This window comes from Amblyraja radiata, chromosome 22, assembly GCF_010909765.2.
Source record: "Amblyraja radiata isolate CabotCenter1 chromosome 22, sAmbRad1.1.pri, whole genome shotgun sequence".
In the NCBI taxonomy this organism is placed as follows: domain Eukaryota; kingdom Metazoa; phylum Chordata; class Chondrichthyes; order Rajiformes; family Rajidae; genus Amblyraja; species Amblyraja radiata.
Genome location: NC_045977.1, coordinates 23,521,856 through 23,546,743, shown reverse-complemented (window position 1 = coordinate 23,546,743; position 24,888 = coordinate 23,521,856). Strand labels below are relative to the sequence as shown.

The window sequence follows — 24,888 nt, the reverse complement described above, 5'->3', positions numbered from 1 at the left end:
CAGTCCAGCCTTCCCCCACTCTATCTCACGCTATACAGAGCTACATTGTGTACGGCTCAGCTCCAGTGCACAGCACCTGGTGCTGGAAAACTGCCTGGTTTATCCCTGGCTTATACCTGCTGACTTGAGAAAGCCAGTTAACAGCAAGTTAACACCAGTTAACACCAGTTGCTTGTTTATTTTCTACCAGAGGTTTACTTCCATTGGAGGCAACGTACTCACTTAGAGCTACTGGTTAGTCAAGTTTTTATTAAAAGGTACTGGCAAGTTACAGCTTGCACCTTGTAAAAATACATCCATGCACATTGTACATTGATACATCTTGCAACAAGGGGAAGCAATGCAAGAGCTGGACTTGATAGTTATTAGCTTTTCTTTCACTGAAGATTAAAGCAAGCCCCTTCTTTGCCATAATGAATAGGGACATTTCAGACCGATCCTTTAGAGTTTAGAGGCACACTGATCGTATCCTGGAAACATAGCACCAACTTAATTCAGTGGCTTTGTTGCTTCAAAGCTGTTGAACACAATCACTCTGAGAAGGGGACTTACTACAAATGCATTTTACAGGAAATAGGAACCTCAAACTTCCTTTTACAGCTAAAGTATTTGTATGGATTCCTCAATGTGAAATTGTACCTCACCATCATCAAGTTCCCGTGGAGTGGATTCTATTCCAGGACAATTGGGGTGGAGGGTTTAAGCCGTTACCTCCACTATTTAATGTTTGCAGCACGGCCACTCAGAACAAAAGCACCAAGATAATATTTGCCTCACCAACCTCCCACAGCAGCTAATTCCAGGCACCTACCTTTAGGGTTAAAAAACAAAACAAAAAAAACACAAAAAACTTGCCTTAAGCATCTCCATTAACTAACTTTCAAGTATTTAATATTTCTATACTGGGAAAATAAAAAATCAAGACTGTCTACGACCCTATCTATGCGTCTCAATTTTATAACTTCTCAGGTCTCCTCTCAGCATCTGACACTCCAATCCAAGTTTGGCCAACCTCTCCTATCAACTGATATTCTTTAATCCAGGGAACCTCCTAGTGAACCTCTTCTGTATCTTCTCCAAAGCCTCAACATGGAATGAGGGAACTAGAATTGCACGTAATAGTAACACATAAGTGTAAACTAACCAAAGTTTTATAAAGCTGCAATGAGATAGCTTTTACATTCAATAACCTAACTAATGAAAGCAAGCATTCTGTATGCTTTCTTTACCACTCTATATACTATGTCACTTTCAGGAAACCATGGATTTTTGAACCTCAAGATCTCCATATAATAAATACTCCCAAGGGTCCTGTCATGAACTATACTACATCCAAGATGGACTAAAGCCAGGCAACTTTACGTGCTGATCCCAGAAGTGGATTTGCTCTCATTACAAATCGTTCCACTCTTATTTCAACAGCAGCATTTCTTACACTGACTATGCCCTTTATCCTGCATCTGTACACGGAACAGATTGATTGTAATCATACATACTCTTTTCGCCGACTGGATAACACGCAACAAAAAGCTTTTCACTGTGTCTCGCTACCCGTGGCAATAATAAACTAAACTAACTATACCTTCCCGTACATTTGACCTCCCAAAGTGCAACCCCTCAATTATCCACCTTTAACACTATCGTCCATTTCAGCCCATATCTACAACTAATTTATATCCTGTTGTATATTTGACACCTTCTTCGCTATCCACAAGTCGACCACTTTTGTGCTATCTGCAAACTTGCTAATCAGCCCACCTACCTTTTTGTTTAAGTAACTTGTATTTAATCAGATGTCCAAGCACTGATCCCAGCAGAACACCACTGGTCACAGCTCTCCAGTCATGCTTCTTCTTCCCCATTTTAAAAACACATTGCAATTCCTTGATTGCCTACACCAACACTTCAATAGGCCATTTGCAGACAGTGGAGGCTTTACAAAGTATCCCAAACAGCCCATCAACTGATCAAACGTGGCAGAGCTTGGAGTTCCCATTGAGGACTCTTCAGTTACCTCCAAACCCATGGAGGTGGAGTGCCAGCAAGTCATTCTTATCCCCAAGGGAAGAGGAATATGGTTGGTCCATTTGAATTTCGTCATTGGTTCCCCCAACAGATTGGTGGTAATGCTCAGATGGTCAATGCCTTACACTCATGTTGGGTCTTGTCCAAATGTTGTTTAGGTTTTGCTGTATGTAATCTTGAACGGGAGCTTGCAAATGAATTAAATATTGTGGAATCAATGGCCAACCCCACTATTGCCAGCCTTTCAACAGGCAGACAAATCCAGGGCAAAAATCAAAAAGGGCCACTTTCCAACATAATTGTATAAGTGTTGTAAAAACAAGCCTGAAGGCTTTGTGTCTCAATGCAAGAAGCATTCGTAATAAGGTGGATGAGTTGAATGTGCAGATAATTATTAATGACTATGATATAGTTGGGATCATGGAGACATGGCTCCAGGGTGACCAAGGCTAGGAGCTGAACATCCAGGGATATTCAATATTCAGGAGGGATAGACAGAAAGGGACAGGAGGTGGGGTAGCGTTGCTGGTTAGAGAGCAGATTAACACAATAGAAAGGAAGGACATTAGCTTGGAGCATGTGGAATCAATATGGGTAGAGGTGCGAAACACTAAGGGGCAGAAAACGCTAGTGGGAGTTGTGTACAGGCCACCTAACAGTAGTAGTGGAGTTGGGGATGGCATCAAACAGGAAATTAGAAATGTGTGCAACAAAGGTAAAACAGTCATAATGGGTGACTTCAATCTACATATAGATTGGGTAAATCAAATTGGCAAGGGTGCTGAGGAAGAGGATTTCTTGGAATGTATGCGGGATAGTTTTCTAAACCAACATGTAGAGGAACCAACGAGAGAGCAGGCTATTCTAGATTGGGTATTGAGTAATGAGGGTTAGTTAGCAGTCTTGTTGTGCGTGGCCCCTTGGGCAAGAGTGACCATAATATGGTTGAGTTCTTCATTAGGATGGAGAGTGACATTGTTAATTCAGAAACAAGGGTCCTGAACTTAAAGAAAGGTATTTTGAGGGTATGAGATGTGAATCGGCCAAGATAGACTGGCAATTGATTCTTAATAGGTTGACGGTGGATATGCAATGGAAGGCATTAAAAGACTGCATGGATGAACTACAACAATTGTTCATCCCAGTTTGGCAAAAAAATAAATCAGGGAAGGTAGTCCATCCGTGGATAACAAGCGAAATCAGGGATAGTATCAAAACAAAAGATGAAGCGTACAAATTAGCCAGAAAAAGCAGCCTACCAGAGGACTGGGAGAAATTCAGAGTCCAGCAGAGGAGGACAAAGGGCTTAATTAGGAAAGGGAAAACAGATTATGAAAGAAAACTGGCAGGGAACATAAAAACTGACTGCAAAAGCTTTTATAGATATGTGAAGAGAAAAAGATTAGTTAAAACAAATGTAGGTCCCTTGCAGTCAGAAACAAGTGAATTGATCATGGGGAACAAGGACATGGCAGACCAATTGAATAACTATTTTGGTTCTGTCTTCACTAAGGAAGACATAAATAATCTGCCGGAAATAGCAGGGGACCGGGGGTCAAATGAGATGGAGGAGCTGAGTGAAATCCAGGTTAGCCGGGAAGTGGTGTTAGGTAAATTGAATGGATTAAAGGCCGATAAATCCCCAGGGCCAGATAGGCTGCATCCCAGAGTACTTAAGGAAGTAGCCCCAGAAATAGTGGATTCATTAGTGATAATTTTTCAAAACTCTTTAGATTCTGGAGTAGTTCCTGAGGATTGGAGGGTAGCTAATGTAACCCCACTTTTTTAAAAAGGGAGGGAGAGAAAAAAGGGGGAATTACAGACCAGTTAGTCTAACGATGTAGTGGGGAAACTGCTAGAATCAGTTATTAAAGATGGGATTTATGAAAGGTAAATCATGTCTGACGAATCTTATAGACTTTTTCGAGGATGTAACTAGTAGAGTGGATAAGGGAGAACCAGTGGATGTGTTATATCTGGACTTTCAGAAGGCTTTCGACAAGGTCCCACATAAGAGATTAGTATACAAACTTAAAGCACACGGTATTGGGGGTTCAGTATTGATGTGGATAGAGAACTGGCTGGCAGACAGGAAGCAAAGAGTAGGAGTAAACGGGTCCTTTTCACAATGGCAGGCAGTGACTAGTGGGGTACCGCAAGGCTCAGTGTTGGGACCCCAGCTATTTACGATATATATTAATGATTTGGACGAGGAAATTGAATGCAACATCTCCAAGTTTGGGGATGACACGAAGCTGGGGGGCAGTGTTAGCTGTGTAGAGGGTGCTAGGAGGCTGCAAGGTGACTTGGATAGGCTGGGTGAGTGGGCAAATGCATGGCAGATGCAGAATAATGTGGATAAATGAGAGGTTATCCACTTTGGTGGCAAAAACAGTAAAGTAGACTTATCTGAATGGTGTCCGATTAGGAAAGGGGGAGATGCAACGTAACCTGGGTGTCATGGTACACCAGTCATTAAAAGTAGGCATGCAGGTGCAGCAGGCAGTGAAGAAGGCGAATGGTATGTTAGCATTCATAGCAAAAGGATTTGAGTATAAGAGCAGGGAGGTTCTACTGCAGTTGTACAGGGTCTTGGTGAGACCACACCTGGAGTATTGCGTACAGTTTTGGTCTCCTAATCTGAGGAAAGACATTCTTGCCATAGAGGGAGTACAGAGAAGGTTCACCAGACTGATTCCTGGGATGTCAGGACTTTCATATGAAGAAAGACTGGATAGACTCGGTTTGTACTCGCTAGAATTTAGAAGATTGAGGGGGAATCTTATAGAAACGTACAAAATTCTTAAGGGGTTGGACAGGCTAGATGCAGGAAGATTGTTCCCGATGTTGGGGAAGTCCAGAACAAGGGGTCACAGTTTAAGGATAAGGGGGAAATCTTTTAGGACCGAGATGAGGAAAACATTTTTCACACAGAGAGTGGTGAATCTCTGGAATTCTCTGCCACAGAAGGTAGTTGAGGCCAGTTCATTGGCTATATTTAAGAGGGAGTTAGATGTGGCCCTTGTGGCTAAAGGGATCAGGGGGTATGGAGAGAAGGCAGGTACAGGATACGGAGTTGGATGATCAGCCATGATCATATTGAATGGCGGTGCAGGCTCGAAGGGCCGAATGGCCTACTCCTGCACCTATTTTCTATGTTTCTATGAATGGAGCTAATGGTTGAGAACAGTCATGGACAATGTCCCAGAACCATCTTCAACAACCATATTGATCCTTTATGGGAAATATGACTCCAGACAGTGAAGCATCTCCTCCTTGCTATTTAACTTTTTTTTTTTAACCAGGGATCCTGCAGGCCCCACTCATGCTGCCTTTGATGTTAAAGCCTGGCACTCTACTCGCATCTGGAGTCCTGTGCTTTTGTCTGTGTTTGAACCAAGGCTGCAATCAAGGCCTGGAACCACATGTCCTCACAAAACCCTTCCCACTCACGATTTAAATTAGATTTTTTTTGTTAACTTTTTTAATCAATAGACTGACCTAGTGGAACATCCGATTTGGTTAAACTCCAAGGAACACTGTGGCACTATGCAGCTTACCAGCCTTTCACTCAATGTCAACCACTGGCACATCTGGCTTCCCTGATCTGGACTGTGTAAACATTGTTTTGCACCATGGACCATCTGATGGGGGTCTCCCATCTCACTGCAGTCACAGCAGTGCAGATCTCACTTACACCACACTGTTTTTCTATCTACTCCATTCAAACCAAATGTTTTGAAAAGCTAGTCTTTCTAGTTTCATCGTTCCCCACTTGTTGAAAGAGTTCCCTTTGCTGCAGGAGATAGATACAAGGGAGACTTGCATCTAAAGTAATACGGCGAGTACTTGGCACCACCCATTTAGGAAGCCTGCTCCAAACGTTGGCCCTTGAAAAAAATGTATATTGTGATGCACCGCATCCAATTTGAAAACCCTTCAGTTCCAGAAGGAAATCACAGGCTTCATGTTGGGACACAAGTGGGTGATGTGGCAAGGGCACTTCAGATACTGCAGTACCAATTCATACCCATAGGAGGCGCTGCAGGCTCCACAAGCATCTCATACCATGGGGCCTCTGATAAATTACCTTGGCGTTGGTCAATGACAAGGTTAGGGTGCCAAACAAGCACAACAGCCAGGCGTGATACTGATTTATAGGAGAGGGACCCTCAACATTCATTGAAATGACAGAACAAAAGTGAACAGTCCTCGTACTTACTTCATGGTCCCATTAAACGGAACAGTGTGTTCTGAATCTTCAGGTGTATCTGTGAACTCGGAGTTTAAGGTGGTGTCTATGGCACTGTCAGTTTCCAACTCATCGTGTGCTCCATGGTGAACCAGGGTACCCGTGTCCTCATCTGTGAAGGTCTCACATTCACTGTAGGTACTCTCAGAGCCCATGTAAGCACTGTCTGTCACTTCGTTAGTCTGAAAACAGAGCAGGTCAATGTTAGACTGCACAGCACTGAAAGAACCGTGTAAGTTATCACCTAAGCAACAAATACCACAGCAGAGGTGCACAATAAGTTTAGAAACACTGAGGGAGTCAAAGGAATAGTTCAACCAGTGCGCTGTGTGTTTACAGCCAGTTATCAGTGTTGTCCTTGTAATGGAATAGCAAGCCTCAGGTACAGAACAGAAAACATCTGTTTTTTTAAGCCTTCTGCTGCATCTCAGAACATGTGACATTAATAAACTGAATCAAAAACAATTCAACAGGGTAGTCCTGAACACAGGTACTCATGCCGGCTACACTACGCACACACAATCAGCCAATGACTCATTAAGCACCTGCTGACATGCAACCAAAACAGCCCAGAATTTAAGTTAGTTTTGACCTGACTGGTGCAAGTTCCCCAGTAAATAAATCACAGCTAATAAGGATCAGACTGCTGCCCACTGCTTGATCATTGCCTCCAGTCTCAAAACAGGGCCCAACTGTTCCAACAGTCTGGAGCCACCAAACATGACACCCACAGGTAAGCCACCCTTTTGCCGTGAGAATTCACAGTGGGGATTTTTTTTTTTTTTTTTAAAAGAGCTTCAGGAAGCAGGTTACACAACCTGTCAATTCAGCCGTTGCTAGGACAACTCAACACTACATGTTTAAGCTGAGCCAGCTGGTGAATCACCTTGTGCAACACAGTGCTGATGCTCCAAACTCTCAGGTTTCCAAAACCCGTCGAGTGAAACAAGCAAAAATAATTGCCTGAATGCCATCTCATCTCCCAAAAGCCGCCCAGCCTTGGGTCATTGCTGTCCTGAGTGAATGTTGATTTGGGGTTCTGATCTTTCCACCTCGGCTTACACCTACAGCTGGAGTAACAAGGGGCACCTCCCACCCCCACCAATCAAAGAGGACCCTCCCCACAAGGTACCAGCACACAAGATCAGTGGCATCACAATCCTAGCATTACATGGACACCCTGGCCAAGTGCTGCCCCCACACCTGGCAACACAGCCCATCTCACTCTTTGCAGGCTGAGTGCCTTCATTATTACTTTGGCCATCATTTAATCTCATAGTACAGCAAAGGCCCTTCGGTCCACGATGTCTGTGCTAACCATACCACCAATTTAAACTGCACAGCTGCCTGCACTTGGTCTATATCTGTCCGTTACCTGCCTGTTCATATGTCCATTCTAAATGCCTCCTAAATGTTGTTATCGCATCTTATTTTCACCACCACCTCCCCAGACTGCACATTCAGGCACCGTCCACCATGCAATACACCGTGTTACATATATCTTTAAACTTTCCCCATATCAAACTGATGCCCTCTTGTATATTATACAATTCCATATCATGAAAAAGCCCAACAATTTTGCCTGACACTTCCTTTTGTAATTTTATACACTTTTATCAGCCACTGATTTTCCAGAGAAAACAATCTAAATGTGTCCACACTCTTCCTTAAAGCCAGTAGCCCTTGGTCCAGGCAGCATTCTGGTGACCTTCTTCAAAGCCTCCACATCCTTCCTGTAATGGAGCAATCAGAACTGCAGGCAATACTGCAAATTCAGGCTAACTAAAGTTCTTGTACAGCTGTAACAAGCGCCCAACTCTTAGATTTATAGATGAATAAATACCTGTATGTTTGCAAACAATACTTAATCAGTTCTTCCAGGTTGCCCTCCGTTCAATTTGAAGTTTTTAAAACAATTCAATTTTTGGCCCAATTCGTCGATTTCAAACGTCTGGACCCAATGCATGAATGACTGCCTTCATCTAATCAAGGAAATGGAAGTTGGAGAAAGAAGCTATCAAACACGAGCCAGACTCACTCTGGGATTCCCTCTTAATTCATCCGTGAACATCTTCAGCTACAAGACCTCATCCCAGCCACATCTTAAGATTTCAGGAACTTGTGTAAATACCCCCACTATCAACCCTCACCCAAACCCACCCTCACTCCTAGAGGGGGTTTTGGCTTTCTTTGTTGAGGTTGGCTGACCAGAGTTCCTGGTGGTGTGGTAGAGCATTACTTCAGTACAGTATGCAGCCATTACATGGCTTAAAGAGACACATGAAACTTAATGAAATCAACATTTTCATGGACATCAAGGACTATGAAATTTCACACTGATACCTGATGAGCTTCTCAATTGCAGGTTTGTGTACAGCCAGCCACACGACTAAGTGAACCTCAGGCAGCTGAATAGCGGCCCCATAGCAGAAGCGTTCACGTCGCTGGGCTGGAAACTGGAAGTATCCTGAGCTAATTCTGCTACCATCATCATCTATTGCAACAAGTGATGGCTCCCACTGATTGACACCGGAAGCTTGCGACAAACGACAACAGCGAGGTCAACATTTGTAACAAGATGGACTCAAAAGAAGAAGAAGATGCTGAATAGCAACATTCAAGGAGATTGGAATTTAGTTCCTCAAAATTCAAATACAATGAAATTGTAGAACTTCCCTTCCCCACCATGCAAAACTGGTTCCAAACTTGGAATGTACACAGTATGGAATGTTACCACAGCAGCAAAACGGTGCACATACCCTGGTCTATACGGACAGAATCAGAAGTAAATTCCTGGGTAGTTACCCAGTATGCTAAATCTCCTTCCCTTGAAAATGAACATTCAAGGGCTTTGGTAACGAGGAAAGTTAGAGATGCAATAATCGCAAACAGAATTAATAAATGCCCCAGGCAAATATCGATTTATAGAAGAATACAACATGGATTTTTGAAAGGGACTCTGTTTAATTAAACTGGAGGTTTTTTTGATAAATGTACAGAGTGGCTCGATAAGCGAAATGGAATTGATGTGGTACATATGGACTTCCAAAATACATCTGATCAGTCTATCTAGGTATCTAGCCTCTAGGCATTTGTCTTATTTACAGGATGTGAAAGTAGTTTATAGACTGGAGGGAGGTGTCAGTAAAGTTGACAGCATTAAGATCATTGGTTTTCAAAATTGTTTAGATGAGGGCACGAGGAAAGAATTCACATGCCCACTTCTTACAGCACTTAAAGGCACAGTAAACTGTGATAAACTTGGCAGAAGGCCCCAAAGAGATTGAAATAAGATGGAATAGACATGAAAGTTGATGCTATACATAGTATTGTGGTAGAAAGGGGTCCAAATAGAGATATCAGGGGATAGATGCATATAGTGGATTGAAAGTAGGTTAGGTTGAGAAGGAGTTTTAAAATATATACAAGATGCCTGGCTTTATGCAGGCAAAGTACGAGAACATGTCCTGGAGAACCTCCTAAAATATTTCAGCTGGACCACAGCCTTTAGCTCAGTGCCACTCAGTGGCAGTCATTGCGAGAACCAAGATTCCATCTGTATTTCAAACTACACGGATATGGAAATTAGAAACTGAGAACCACGTGTCCGTTATCCAAGAGTGTCACAGCTTCAACACAGTGATCAAGAGCAACATCTCTGAAGCTAATGGCATTGGAGAAGCAGCAGATGCAGTTCTTTCTCAAAATATTGTAAAAAAAATTGAAGAAAATCAATCCAAAACACTGGTCAGAACAAATGTGACACCGACAGCACGTCTCAAACCAATGGATAATTTCCCCCAACCTCCATTTTTCAGACCCACTACTTAGATTGAAAAAATAAACATGGATCAACAACTAATCTCAGGATTGGTCACAACACCAACTCAAAACCTGGCATGAAAAGAAATCCAAGGATTTCACTTTTAGTGAAGGTGGGAAGGGGTAGGGGATGGCAATGATTTGTCAACCACCCGAGCTTGACCAATTGTTAGATCCAAAAAAAGCTGGCAGGTCACAAAGGTAAAATACAATTTGTACACAACCACTTCTAATAACCCGGTATAGCAACCAGCTGGTCCAAAGTAGTAGATTTTGCCATTTCCAGAAGCACAAAACAAACTAAATACAAATAAACCTGGTTACAATCACTAGATGCGGCAGATGCTGGTGTTACCTTTCCCCGTTGTCCCCAGCTCAAAGTCTGCTCAAGTGCAGCGATTTACCAAAAGCTTTCCAGTATATGTCGCCTTTCCAAATCAAGTCTAAAGTTCAAGGGGAATGCCAAGGCTTGTGATTCCTCTGCACATCCACCAATCAGCAATGTGCTTAATGATGACCTCATCAAACACTGAAGGAGGTTCTAAGCAGTCATTGAGGTGTGACTGGCTTCAGCCACACCTCTCTCTGCTCGAAGATAGACACAAAAAGCTGGAGTAACTCAGTAGGTCAGACAGCATCTCTGCAGAAAAGGAATAGGTGATGTTTTGGGTATAGCCTGAAGAAGTGTCTCGACCCAAATTGGCACCTATTCCTTTTCTCCAAAGATGCTGTCTGACCCGCTGAGTTACTCCAGCTTTGTGTCTGTCTTCGGTTTAAACCAGCATCCGCAGTTCCTTCCTACACACCCTCTGCTCGAGGAAGCCAGGGACAGTGATAGTGCAGGACTAGGCCCTCAGCCACAGAGCACTAACCTCTCCACCAGATCAGCAGCAGGTGAATGAGGGACCAAACACATAACTCAGTAATGTTAGAGCTGCCTCTATTCAATCAAAATGATAAATGCTCAGTTAGAACTAGAAAAAGTCAGGCACAGAGCTCAAAGTAAACTGTCAGACGCTGTGGGTGGGAAGGAACTGCAGACGCCGATTTAAACCGTAGACAAAAAAAACTGGAGTAACTCAGCATCTCTGGAGAAAAGGAATAAGTGACGTTTCAGGTTGAGACCCTCCTTCAGTCTGAAGGGTCTCAACCCAAAACGTCACCTATTCCTTTTTTTCCCCCAGAGAAGCTGCCCGACCCACTGAGTTACTCCAGCTTTTTGTGTCTATCTGTCAAAGCCTTTCTGTCCTCTGATACTCAGCTGCTCTCCAAAATACTCATATCAGAACAGGTCTGGCTTTTATTGCAACAAGGAATGCAATAAATAAGTGGCATATTGATAAGCTGAGGATAGAAATCTTGTTCTTGTGCCGCATGACTGGAGTCCTCACCAGCATTTTCCACGTAAAGCAACATTCAGTGCCACAGTCCAAACTGGAATTACGCCGTACCTCAGCAGGTGATTGGTCCGGTTTAATTTTCTTTTGCACCATGGAAACAGGCCCTGTGGCCCACTAACTCTACACCCATTCACACTAGTTCTGTGTTATCCCAGTTTCGAATCCACTCCCTACACACTAGGGGCAATTTCACAGAGGCCAATTAACCTACCAAACCTTAATGTCTTTGGGATGTGGGGTGGGATGAAACTGGAAAACCCGGAGGAAACAATGCGGTCAAAGGGAGAACATACATAGATAGCACCAGTCATAATCAAACTCAAGTCTCTGGGCAGCGCCAAGTGGGCAAGTCTGGATTCTTGTTCATCTGGTTCAGAGGTTAGTGACCAGCTATCGACACACGACCATGAAGACTTGTGTGACTGATTAATTAGATTTGAATCAACTGACAATTGAATATAAAAGTTGGGATGTTATGTTAGTTGTATAAGATGAGACAGCATGTGTTCAGTTTTGGTCACCTCACTATAGGAACGTCAATAACCTGCAAAGAGTGCAGAGAAGATTTACAAAAATGTGGCCAAGACTGTGGCGGCACAGCGGTCGAGTTGCTGCCTCACAACGCATGTAGTGCCGGAGACCCGGGTTCGATCCCAACTATGGGGGCTGCCTGTTCGGAGTTTGTACGTTCTCTCCGTGACCTGCGTGGGTTTTCTCAGAGATATTCGGTTTCCTCCGACACTCCAAAGACATACAGGTATGTAGGTAAATTGGCTTGGTAAATGTAAAAAATGTCCTGTGTGTGGAAGTTAGTGTTGATATGCGGGGATCGCTGGTCAGCACGGACCCGGTGGGCCGAAGGGCCTGTTTCCCCAAACTAAATTCGAGGGCCTGAGCAATAGGGAGACGATGGGCAGGCTAGGACTATTCCTTGGATCACAGGAGGCCAAGGTGTGATCTTATAGGGGTATATAAAATCATGAGAGGAAGATAGGATGAATGTGCAGAGTCTTTTACCCAGGATAGAGGAATCAAGAACAAGGGACACAGGTTTGAGGTGAGGGGAAAGATGCAATAGGAAACTGAGGGACAACCTTTAAAAAAAATTTGAATATAGAGTGTAGTTGCCAGAGGAGGTAGTTGAAGCAGGTACTATAACATTTAAAAGACATTTGTATAGCTACATGAATAGGAAACATTTAGAGGGGTGTGGGCTAATTGCAGGCAGGTAGAACTAGCCCAGATGCAGTATCATGGTTGGCATGGGCAAGTTAAGCATGTTGTATGACTGACTAATTGAGTAACCTCGACGACTGACCACAATGACAAGACCAGGTACAAAGACTCTGCAACAATGGGGCTAAGGGCTGTTGTTGATGAGAATGCAGATCTAATTGCCTAAATGCATCCCATGTGCTCCTCCTGATGAGGCGATCTACAATTGTCCTTCAAGTTCCAGACAGCAGGCTGGTTCCTCTGGTCAATTAAAAACCCTCTTGTGCAGGAGGATTGAATGACACACTCAGGAGAACCACTGTGGACACATCTATAAATGCAAGGTCAGGCATCAACTGTGTTTATCGTTCACTATTTGAGCAAGTGGAACTCAGGGGATCAAACAAGTAGCAGTGACCACACCAGTGTCAATACAACTATAGTGACCAATGGTCAAGTACAAGGCAGCCTTGCCACCGGCCAGCAGCATCTATAAAGCACACCCAGAGGACAGAAACTCAAAAAAAAAAAAAACACAAAAAAGGAGAAACTCAGTGGGTCAATCTGCACGAAGGTCCCGACCCAAATTATTTGTCTGTCTTTTGCCCCCACAGATGCTGCCTCACCTGCTGAGTTCCTCCATCAGATTGATTCTGAAAATTCTTCTACATGAAGGACATCTCTCAAATAGAGAACAAGGAAAGAGGTTTCCTCAGATTATAGAAATAAAAAAATTACAGCACAGCAGAAAGAATAGTAAGATTAAACGAGAACTTACCAGCTTGAAGTTTGATCTGTATTTTATGAGGAGTTACGATGAGAAGCCCGCCAGTACGCATGCGTGTCATTCTTCAAAGCAGTGGTGTGAAATCACAGATAACTGTAATGACTAAACATAGTAAGATTAGAGAAGAGATACCAGTTAAGTATATGATCAAGGGTGGGAGCGGAGGGCACGTAATGCCCTCACCGTAACTCCTCATAAAATACAGATCAAACTTCAAACTGGTAAGTTCTCCTTTAATCTTACTATTTTACTTCAGAGTCACGTGAGTGACTACGTGAAGATTTTAAAGCTCTGTGATTTCATGCCGTGGAAATGAGTCCATGCATCACGTCTGCCTTGATGACTGTAGGAGGAATTGTGTTAACATAATTTGGACATGAATTCGACATTGAAATCATAAAATTTGTTAACACAAAATTATAACCCCTTTTTATGGGTTTAAATTAATTTACAGAACTTAAAATTGTTTCTGCAAACGTTCCAGGTTTCATTACTGGTTTGTTGTAAAATAATTGGAATGTTTTTTCCTCAGACCATCCTGCTGCCTTGAGGATTTGGTCCATTGGTACATCCAACTGTATCGCTGTCGATGTAGCTGCAGCCCGGGTGGAATGAGATTTAAAAATATTAGTATCCACCCCAGCCTGTGTTAGCACCTGTTTCAGCCATCTTGAGATGGTCTGTGTAAAGGAGTGATACCTGACACACTGTAACCTTTACTAAGTGTTTATTAAAGCACATGGCACACACGTCCCAGCACTGACTGCATCCAGCCTTCAGGCGTACCGGGACCAAGTGGGAGGGAACAAAGGGAGGATATCACAGTTATACTAATATGATGGGGCGTGGTTAGTGGTGATGAGGTAGCTACATTATAGGTTGCATGCATAAACCATCTACATCCTTCCCCTTACAAATTAAACAAGTTACGGCAATAGCAGGTTGGTTATACAGTACCTGCAAAGCTATACGAAGTCTCCGTATCGAGCCGGAGGTTTGACAATCCGACCTGAGCGAGTGCGCACAGCACCCTCACCCTCCCCACCCGAAAGAATAGGAGGGACAGGAACAGGAACAGGAGGGAGAGAGAAGGCGGGTGGAGACCCAAGCTTGAAAGGGGAACCGAGAGGCACAGGTGAACCAGGTGAAGCAGAAGGGGTAGAATGAGCAGAAGTCGGAGAGAGTGAAGACCTGACAGGGGACGACAGGGCCGGAGAGGCGAACCCTGGAAGAGCAGGGGGTGGAGACCGAGGCAAGCGGACCGACCGGGGCATGCAGGGAGCAGAGGGTAAGTTAGTGGGGGAAGTCTCGACACGCGATGGAGGGGCATACGGAACCGCAGGAGGTGGTTTGGGCTCGTTGACCGCCAACAGGTGCTGGCGGCTGCGCCAGTAGATAGTCCCCTCAAAATCCACCAGGTATGACCGTGGCGAACTGTCGACCCCGACCACGGTAGTGAGTCGGGAGAAGCCGGTAGACGTCTGCAAACGGACGACCTGGCCAGGCAGCAGTGGGGATAGGGTGCGGCAGGACTTGTCGTGCGAGCGGCGCTGGATTTCGTGCTTCTGAGCAATCCGTTGCTGGACAGCAGCAGGCTGCAGGACTTTGGGCATCAGGGACTGCTGGGCGATCGGCATCGGAGGGCGAATAACACGGGACATGAGGCGTTGGGCAGGGGATTGCATTGTACTGTCCCTGGAGATATTCCGAAGGTTCAACAGACCCTGATAGAAATCACCATTGGAGAGACGGGATTGTTCAAGCAGGTGCTTCGCACTGCGGACCGCACATTCAGCCAGTCCATTGCTCTGCGGGTACTCCGGGCTGCTGGTGAAATGATTGAAGTTCCACTTCGCAGCGAAAGCTTGAAATTCGGCACTAGTGAACTGGTGGCCTTTGTCGGTCTGCAACCGAACCGGGGAACCAAACGTGGCGAAATGACGTCGGAGCTTACTGATCACCATCTCCGAGGTGATGGCAGGGAGAAGGTCCACCTCGAACCAATTTGAGTAGGAGTCGACCAACACAAGGTACTGCTTTCCACACCACTCGAAAATATCAGCAGCCAGCGAAGACCAAGGCATGTCAGGGGCAGGCTGTTGTAGAAGCGGCTGTCGCTGCTGATGCGGGGCAAGAGAGTTGCAATCCGGACAGGAGGCCACCCTGGCCTTGATGTACTTTGCCATGCCCGGCCAATAATATTGTTCCTGGGCATGCGAGATGGTGGCATCTGCCCCGGGATGCCCCATATGAGCAGCGTTGAAGTACAAACCGTACAGCGAGGCAGGGACGACCACCTTATGTCCCTCGATGATAATGCCGTCCCGGAGCACCAGCTCATCGCGAACCAGCTCTTACCTGCAGGTCCTGGTTTAAATTTGTCGCTACAGGGGAACGTTGTTCCACCCCGCCTCCTCCGTTTTCGACTTGTCAAAAGTCGACGGCCCCATTCTGAATAGTCTCCCGCCCGGCCGTGGTGTTCTGGCCGGCGCGGGACAAAAAGTTGGCACAGCGGATCCCTTACGGGGCTTGTGCATTCAGCTGCTGCTGGCTCCCGCAATTTTGCGGTCCTCCCCAGCCAGCTTTACTCGCAGCACTTGTGGACACTATTTTGTCCAGCTTCCCCCCCTGTAAAAACAGCGCGGGGACAAAAAACTACCGCAGAGTAAATCACTTACCTGCAGGTCGCAGTTTCAAACTTACCGCTGCGGGGGAACGTTCCAACCCGCCTGTCGTTTCGCAAGCGTGAAAGCGATATGACACGCATGCGTCCTGGCGGGCTTCTTCACGTAGTCACTCACGTGACTCCGAAGTAAAATTTTAGGGTAAGTAACACATCCCACATTAATTTTGTTCATAAAACGCACAGAACAAAATTAGATTAAATATATCTGATGGAGATATGCAACTGCATTCTTAATTATCTTTGGAAGTTAAACAAAGATGCTCATTTCAGACCAGGGCAAATTCAATCCGAGCTGAACGCAATTATCATGAATCATGCAAGAACTTACTACTGCATGCTATCCTGGATTAAAATTGACCTCTGAGGCAGTGTGTCGACCAAAACGTACAATGTATTCATGGAATACACTGCAAAAGGTCTGACCACAGCAGTTCTAGAGTATTGTTTGCTTGGTACCGCACTCCCTGAATATTTCACGTCTAGACACCTTGGTACTAATCTACTCTTTCCTTGTACCCACTGACAGCTGATTTTCCAACATCACAAATGCCTGACCACCATTTGAGGGATGAGAATTGTTGTCTACACTCTACAGGAAATCTAGACCCCCTTGCAATCTGTGTACAGGAAAATAAGTCTGCAGGCGATGTAATACCCCTTGCAATACATTCTGCTCTGGATCACCTTGACAGTAAGAACACCCATGTCAGAATGCAATTCATTAATTGCAGGTCGATCGTCAGCCCCATAGTACCAAAGCAGCTCATAGCAAACCTCCTGGGGACCTCCATCTGCAGATGGCTTCTGGATTTCCTGACCTGCAGACCTCATTCAGTTAAGAGTTAGTCGTAACATTTCCTCCACCCTGATGCTCAACACTGGTGCCCCTCAGGGTTTTGTGCCCTGCTTAGTTTAAAGATCCAACGTGGAAACAGGCCCTTCGTCCCTTCGAGTCCACGCTGACCAGTGATCACCCGTACACTAGCTCTATCCTACACTCCAGGGACAATTTACATAAGCCATTTAACCTGCACATCTTTGGCAGCCAGAGGAAAGCCATCCAGTCATGAGAATGTACAAACTCCGTAAACCCAGTACCCATAGTCAGGATCAAACCCGGGTCTCTGATGCTGTAAGGCAGCAACTCTACCGCGGAGCCACTGTGCTCTACTTTCTGTGCACCCATGACCGTGTAGCTGAGTATAACACCATCTTAATCTTTAATTCTCTGATGATACCATTGTTGTTGGCTGGGTTAACAAGTGATAGTACAGGAAGGTTGGGAATATTGTATCATGGTGTCAGATCAATCACACAATCCTTAACATCAGCAAAGCAAAAGAGTTCGCCGCTGACCCAAATAAACCAGGGGAGGAGGTGGTGGATGATAACCTTGTTATCAACTGCGCTGCTGTGGAGATGAGCGACAGCTTCACGTTCCTAGGCATTCATGTTACCAGCAACCTAACCTGGACCTTCCATATTGATGTGGTGATCAAGCAAACAGAGCCCTTACACAGAGAGTGGTGAATCTCTGGAATTCTCTGCCACAGAAGGTAGTTGAGGCCAGTTCATTGGCCATATTTAAGAGGGAGTTAGATGTGGCCCTTGTGGCTAAAGGGATCAGGGGGTATGGCGAGAAGGCAGGTACAGGATACCGAGTTAGATGATCAGCCATGATCATATTGAATGGCGGTGCAGGCTCGAAGGGCCGAATGGTCTACTCCTGCACCTATTTTCTATGTTTCTACGTTTCTTACTTTCTTAGGTACGAGGCGATTCGGCACATTCATGATGATTCTCTTTAATAATTAACAATGTGCTACAGAAATTATCAGGAAGCCTCGCCATGGATGCCCAACACCCTGGCAATTCTCTTTTCTCTCCGTCACCTTCCGGGAGAAGATATGAGAGCCTGAAAGCCCAGACATCTAGTCTTGAGAACAGCTTCTTTCCCACCATTATCCAACTCCTGAACCAATCACTCTTCACGTCGCTCTCCCAGAGATGCACCTCTACATCATTTGTCCGTTAATGCACTACTTCAGATTGCACTACGATGTTCATACTATTCTGCTGCTTTGCATTAATGTTATTTATTATTTATAAGGCAGTACAGTAGCGCAATGGTAGTAGAGTTGCTACTTTTCAGCGCCAGAGATCTGGGTTTGATCCTGACTAGTGTCTGTACGGAGTTTATACGTTCTCCCTATGACTATAGGTTTTCTCCGGGTGCTCTGGTTTCCTCCAACACTCCAAAGACATACAGGTTTGTAGGTTAATTGAATTCTGTAAAATTGTTCTTAGTGTGTAGGTTAGTGCTAGTGTACGGGGTGATCGCTGGTCATTGTGGACTCAGTGGGCTGAAGGCCCGTTTCCACACTGTATCGCTAACGTTTAAACTATTCTATTGTCATATACACTGTTTACTCTGTGAGCTTCATGCTAAAAAGAAATGTCATTGCATCCCAGTGTACACGACAAACTAGTTTGAATTTGATGCGAACACTCCCATCTCCAAGTACCCTGGCAAATCACTCGCCATCCTGACTTGGAAAGAATACATCCACTGGACATTGGTTTTTACAAGAACATACCCTGGAATGAATGAAAAACATTTCCAACCCTTGCTTAGTTCTATTTCTCTGGACTCAAGGAAAGCCAGCCAGAGTTCTGAAGTATTGAAAGTAGCAATCCAAACTCACCAACATCCTGCACAGACTCGGCCTTCTCCTCCAAATACATACTTAATTTCAGGTCTCGCCACACCAGTTCCAAAAGTTGCAAGCAGTAGCTAGGTCGCACGTTAATGGAACAGCCCGTCTATAGTTTCCTTCCCCTCACTTGAATATTTCATCAAGTATCGAAAATCAACTGCATGTTACATGCCCAACATGCACTTCCTGTTTACGCATGGTGCCTCTTAAAACATGCCATCACACCGAAACTAGTGAAAATAATTTAACCAAATTCCGTCTATAAGCAACACCCACTTATATGTAAACTAGATAACAAATTCAACAGCAAACAGACTTGGAGCTGGGTACTTGTGTAAACAATTCAGGTAAATTCTCAGTCAACTGAAATGTGATCACGGGAATGTAGATTAGCAGAGTCCAAATAAATGCCGTCAGGCTAATGCTTCAAATAGTGCTTAAACTTGACTTGATGAACTTGAAATGAAGGCCCCTGCAAATTCACACACAAACAGGATTAAGCACAAATTTCCTATTGCGACAGGATTGCTTGCTATCAATCATCTATTTAAAGTTAACGTTACACCCCCAGCATCATATCCCTTTGGTTCCATGGTATTTGTTCCACATTTGTTTTGTCAGTAACTAATTTCTACATAATTGCAGATGAACAGACGATTCAGTTACAACTGAATTGAAGGACTGCATGGTTTTGCTCTGGGCAGAATATCACAAATTCAGGCACCCTTGAGATTTGCGGCTCTCCGAAGGTTTACTGATATATTTTCCATATCACCAGTGCCCTTCAGCACTGGGTGGAGATAAACAATGTCAGCAGCAAGGATAAGAGAAGATTTATACACAAGTGTAGACAGTATAAACAGGACTTTTATCTGTTCCATCTGAAACATACAGAATCATGCATTTAAAACTCGACATTACCTGGACAGTGGTTGTATTGATTCTGGGAGCGATCCAATTTGCATGACAGCGACAAGATAACCACAGGGAATGGCCATGTGGCCCATCATCATTTAACCATCTACAATGACTCTATACAGCATCAAATTGCTGTTTAAATGATTCCAAAGATTTGTTTATACCGGTAACCTGTATACGTGTTTATTTTATAAACATTCACTCAAGAAAAGCTACACACCATCAACTCCAAAGTCATTTCTTTACTTGCTACAGCTTGATCTCCTTCACTGGATCCACTTTTCCATTCACTACCTTTGTTAAAAAATTAAATAAACAAACAGAGCAGGTGTACCAGATTAACTGATTGCACAAGGTGTCAGAATCAAGTCATTTGTATGAATCACAACATGTTGTACATTACATTGCAATACAATGTAGTTTTAGTTTACATAATTTAATTTAGGGTTACAGCATGGAAACTGGCCATTCGGCCCACCAAGTCCATACTGACCAATGATCACCTGTAGATGTGGATGTACAAATGTAACACTGCAACAACTCACTTCCATCTCAACTGCAATTGCGACCGGGGCAGCACAGTGGCACAGCAGGTAGAGCCGTTGCCTCAGTGCCATCGACCCGGGTCCAATCCCGACCTTTGGTGCTATGTGGAATTTGCACATTTGCCCTGTGGCCACGTGGGCTTCCTGCAGGTGCTCCAGTTTCCTCCCATTTCCCCAAAGACATGCAAGTTTGTGGGTCAATTGGCCTCTGTAAATTGTCCCAAGTGTGTAGCCAGTTAATGGGGAAAGTGGGATAACAACTGCTGTGAATGGGTGATTGATAGTTGGCATGGACCCGATGAGTTGAATGCTATATCTTCATGCTATACCTTCAATCAATTAGGGGTGACCAATAGACACTGATCAAGTCATTGATCCACAAATCCAGATATAATGAATAAAAGTAGATAATTTTGGATAGCGCCACAAATCCATTTCTCTGCTACTTCCTTCAAACTGAAATGCTCAGTTTAATAACCTTACTCCAAAATATTGCCCATTACTCTCTGGGTGCAATCACTGAAGGTCACAGAGCAGCAGAAGCTGAGGGCATAAGTCTCTGAATATCAGACAGGAACTACCACAGCCCCAAATCAACCACTCAAGACTACAATTCGGAAGTAGCCATCACCCAAATTATTTATTAAAAATGCCTCCTGGAACAGCCACACTCAATTTCATCGCAAGTTCTCTTGCATTAAATGTTATTCCCTTTATCCTGTATCTGTGCACTGTGGACAGCATGATTTATAATCATGTATAGTCTTTTCTTTGGATAACACGCAACAAAAAAGCTTTTCACTGTACCTCATTACACATGACAATAAACCAAACGAAAACATTCTCAAAATTTAACACAACCTTGAACATTGGCAACAATTTTTATCAAAGTTGAAGTTCTGCAACTTTTCCCAAAGTAGCTTTCATGTTAAGAAGCTATGTGCCAAGGACCCGTTTATAGCTCCATTCACTTATATGGAAATTAATATTAAAAAATCTGTTGAAGGGAAAAGGCAGACATGCTGTTTTATTTTTTAATGACCTACAGCAGCACTGCTTTGTAAACATGGGAAACCAGCTGAGCAAGAATCGTTAATGCAAGTAGGGACAGCGTTGCCAGAGGTCCCTGCACAAACAAACAAGTCTCAAGGGCAACAATGTCCACAGGTCAAAGCACCAATCAGCGCCTGAAGAATATGTCCATCAAACCGAGTTAGCAAGGGCCCTGACAAGTCACCAAAGTGCTGCCACCAGCTGGGTGGAAACAGTTTTGCCACTACCCTTTTCTTCCCTCTCCCTTGTACCACAGCTCCTGGGTTAACTCCCAAAGTACATTGTGCTGCCGTTATACTTTGCATCATGAGACTGTCAGCCCAAACGTGCTGGAAGAGTGGAGCACCATGCTCTCAGCTGCCACTGCATCACTGTACACAATGATGGGCACTTGCTCTTCCCCACAAAAACAAATTGGCGAGAGTGGAGGGGAGGGGAGATAAAATACAATTGAGTAAACTTGTAAGGAACACAAGTGAATTACAAATGCTTCTCAGTGTATGTTAGACAAGGATTGGGGAGTCAATGAAGGTGCTATATAGTCAAAACTAGAAACATTTATAATGGGGAACAAAGAAATGCTAGAACAATAAAGACTTACTCTGGTTCCGTCTTCACTGAAGGAGACAATAACTTCCCAGAAAGATTAGGGAATTAAGTTAAATGAAGAGGAGGGATTGGAGTTATTAGCCTTGCTTGGCAGGGTGCAGTCTGTAGCCCACATTGCACCGCTCACTCTGGCCCGTCCAACACCAGTCTCTGCACATCACGCCCTGGACCAATCAATGCTTCTGGAGCATCAGTGGAGGGCAGGGGCTCGCTGAGGTCTCCACACATAACCGCGTGCAGCCTGCACATGTACATTCTACATCAAGAGGCATGGTCTCAAGCGTTTGGATAGGAGGACAGAGAACTAGAACTAGTTAGCACTGCGGGTATCATTTTAAGCAGGGTCCAATGTATAAGAAAACAATGGAATAAGCACTGCTGGAGGAGGCATACACCACATCATTTACACAAACAATGCAGGGAAGCATTCAAAGAGGATAGAATGTTGGGGTACGGTTTATTATTGTCCCGTGTATAGAGGAACAGTGAAAAGATGTTTTGCATACTGTTCAAACAAATCAGATAATACTATATGTGAATACGGTGGCGCAGCGGTAGAGCTGCTGCCTCACAGCGTCAGAGACCCGCGTTCAGCCCACCAGTGCAAACATTTAGATAGAATTAAAGCCAGATTTGGCAGCACAATGTGCATAGGGATTAGAATAAGGGACTGAGAACACATCCTGGCGATGCACAAGTGTTGAGGATTGTTGTGAAGGAGGTGTTGTCACCTATCCTCACCAATTGGGTCAGAGCTGAAAGCTAAAAAATCCAATGACAGAGGGGGAACGGATTCCAAGGTCCAGATGTTCGGAGATAGGTTTTGATGCAATTAGTGTTGGGCAGAGCTATAGTTAATGTCTAATGCAGGTGTCCTTGTTTAGGTGTTCCAGAGACAAGTTTAGGGCTGCTGTGGACCTGTTGCGACAGTAGGCAAATTGAATGGATCAAAGTTGCCTGTGAGGCTGGAGTTAATATGGGCCATCAGCAGTCGACGCACTTTATGATGGCGAATGTAAGAGCCACCGGGCAGTAGTCATTAAGGTAGCTACCTTTTCATTGGTATCGGGACAATAGCAGTCTTGTAAAATGTGTGACTATGTAAAATGTAAAATAAGATGGTGACTTCAGAAGTGATCGGTGAGAGATTCATCAGTCCGTGATTACTTTTTTCACACAGAGAGTGGTGAATCTGTGGAATTCTCTCCCGCAGAAGGTAGTTGAGGCCAGTTCATTGGCTATATTTAAGAGGGAGTTAGATGTGGCCCTTGTGGCTAAAGGGATCAGGGGGTATGGAGAGAAGGCAGGTACAGGATACTGAGTTGGATGATCAGCCATGATCATATTGAATGGCGGTGCAGGCTCGAAGGGCCGAATGGCCTACTCCTGCACCTATTTTCTATGTTTCTATGTTTCTATTACCTCTGCCAGCTGATCCGCACAAGTCTTGAGGATGTGACACGAGTCTCCATCCAGATCAGCAAGATAAACCAGTGGAGCAGTTACCAGTCGTAGCACCAATGCTACCTAGTCACATTATATATTGAGAAAAACTGGTTGTGAAAACAATTCTTCCTGTCAGTCTTTCCACAATAACTAACACTCAATTTAAACAGAGAAAACGTCCATTTAACATTTCCTTAAATGTCCACTGCAACTGTGAAGTAGCTTTTCAGTGCTGATTGGACCCAGTGCTTTGATCTAGTGTCAATAACAAACTTACAACTTCCTGCACCAAGCACAGGCCAAACCTAACTGACCACCAAGGTCAGAAATAGAACTTTGCAGCAACGTGGGTTTGTGAAATTTGTTGCACAATTCCCAATTGACCCACTGAAAATCAAAAACAAATGAAACACCCATGGTGATATTTTGCTGTGACAATCAAACATACACTTGCCTCAAAGCAATTGAAGTCCTCAAACCCGTCAGAACAGGGTAGTGCATCATCTTCATTTCCAAATCCAGCATCATAGTTCTGGCTGTCAGTATCTGCAGGTACAAAAGTAACACCCTCAAATTGATCACACAGGACAGATGCATACCATGACCATTTACAAGAAAACATTTTTTTTTCACACTCATTCATGCACAAACTGATCACATTTAATAAAGTCAATAATATTTGAGATCTAACTAAGAGCAACTGCCGATGTGGCCATATTAACACATAAACATTACCACCCATCAGTCCAGTCAATCCTATTATTACGATTAATGAAAGCCTAATCTATATCATCATCATTGGCGGTCACTCGAAACGAGTATGACTGTCCCGTCATGGAGGATGCCTGTGTGTGACTTTGTTTAACGTGGGGAGACTGGTGCACAGACAGCCACCACACAATCCTCGACAGATCTGAGTCAGAATCCAGTGCCATGGAATCCAAGACGACCTGAGACCCTTTTCTGCTGCAGCCTTCATCCGCTTTCCCAGCCGTTGTGACGCTCCACTAAAGTCAGCCATCATCCTCCGCCTGTTCCACCATTTTGCTTTTTTATTATGGGGCATTGTGTATAGATTGATGATAAAAATAAAATAATTTAATCCATTTTCGAATAAGGCTGTATAACAAAATGTGAAGGGGTCTGAATACTTTCTGAATGCACTGTACATGCTCTGCCCCAGCCAATGCAATGCTGATTGTCCCCAATTAGTTCACAGTCTTCCAAATGAGAGGACATACTTTCTCCAAGAACCTTCTCCACTGATGCAAGACTCACTGGCCTATAATTCCCTGGATTCTTACGCCCCTCAAACAAAAGGAACAACATTGACTATTCTCTAGTCTTCTGCAACCCCACCTGTGGTTAGAGAGAATACAAACATATTTGTCAAGCCCCTGCAATGTCCTCCCT

At 44.2% G+C, this 24,888-nt stretch overlaps 1 protein-coding gene across 3 annotated transcripts in view; it reads right to left on the bottom strand.

Moving 5' to 3' along the window:
• Window positions 1–24,888, bottom strand: part of rab11fip3 (RAB11 family interacting protein 3) — a 79,225-nt gene that overhangs the window by 23,536 nt on the left and 30,801 nt on the right. For all 3 annotated transcript variants that reach the window (XM_033040698.1, XM_033040699.1, XM_033040697.1), the window contains exons 3-4: window positions 23,930–24,021; window positions 6,248–6,459 (exon numbers count right to left, since the gene is read on the bottom strand). In XM_033040698.1, coding sequence (XP_032896589.1) covers window positions 6,248–6,459; window positions 23,930–24,021 — 304 coding nt within the window. The remainder of the gene's footprint in view (window positions 1–6,247; window positions 6,460–23,929; window positions 24,022–24,888) is intronic.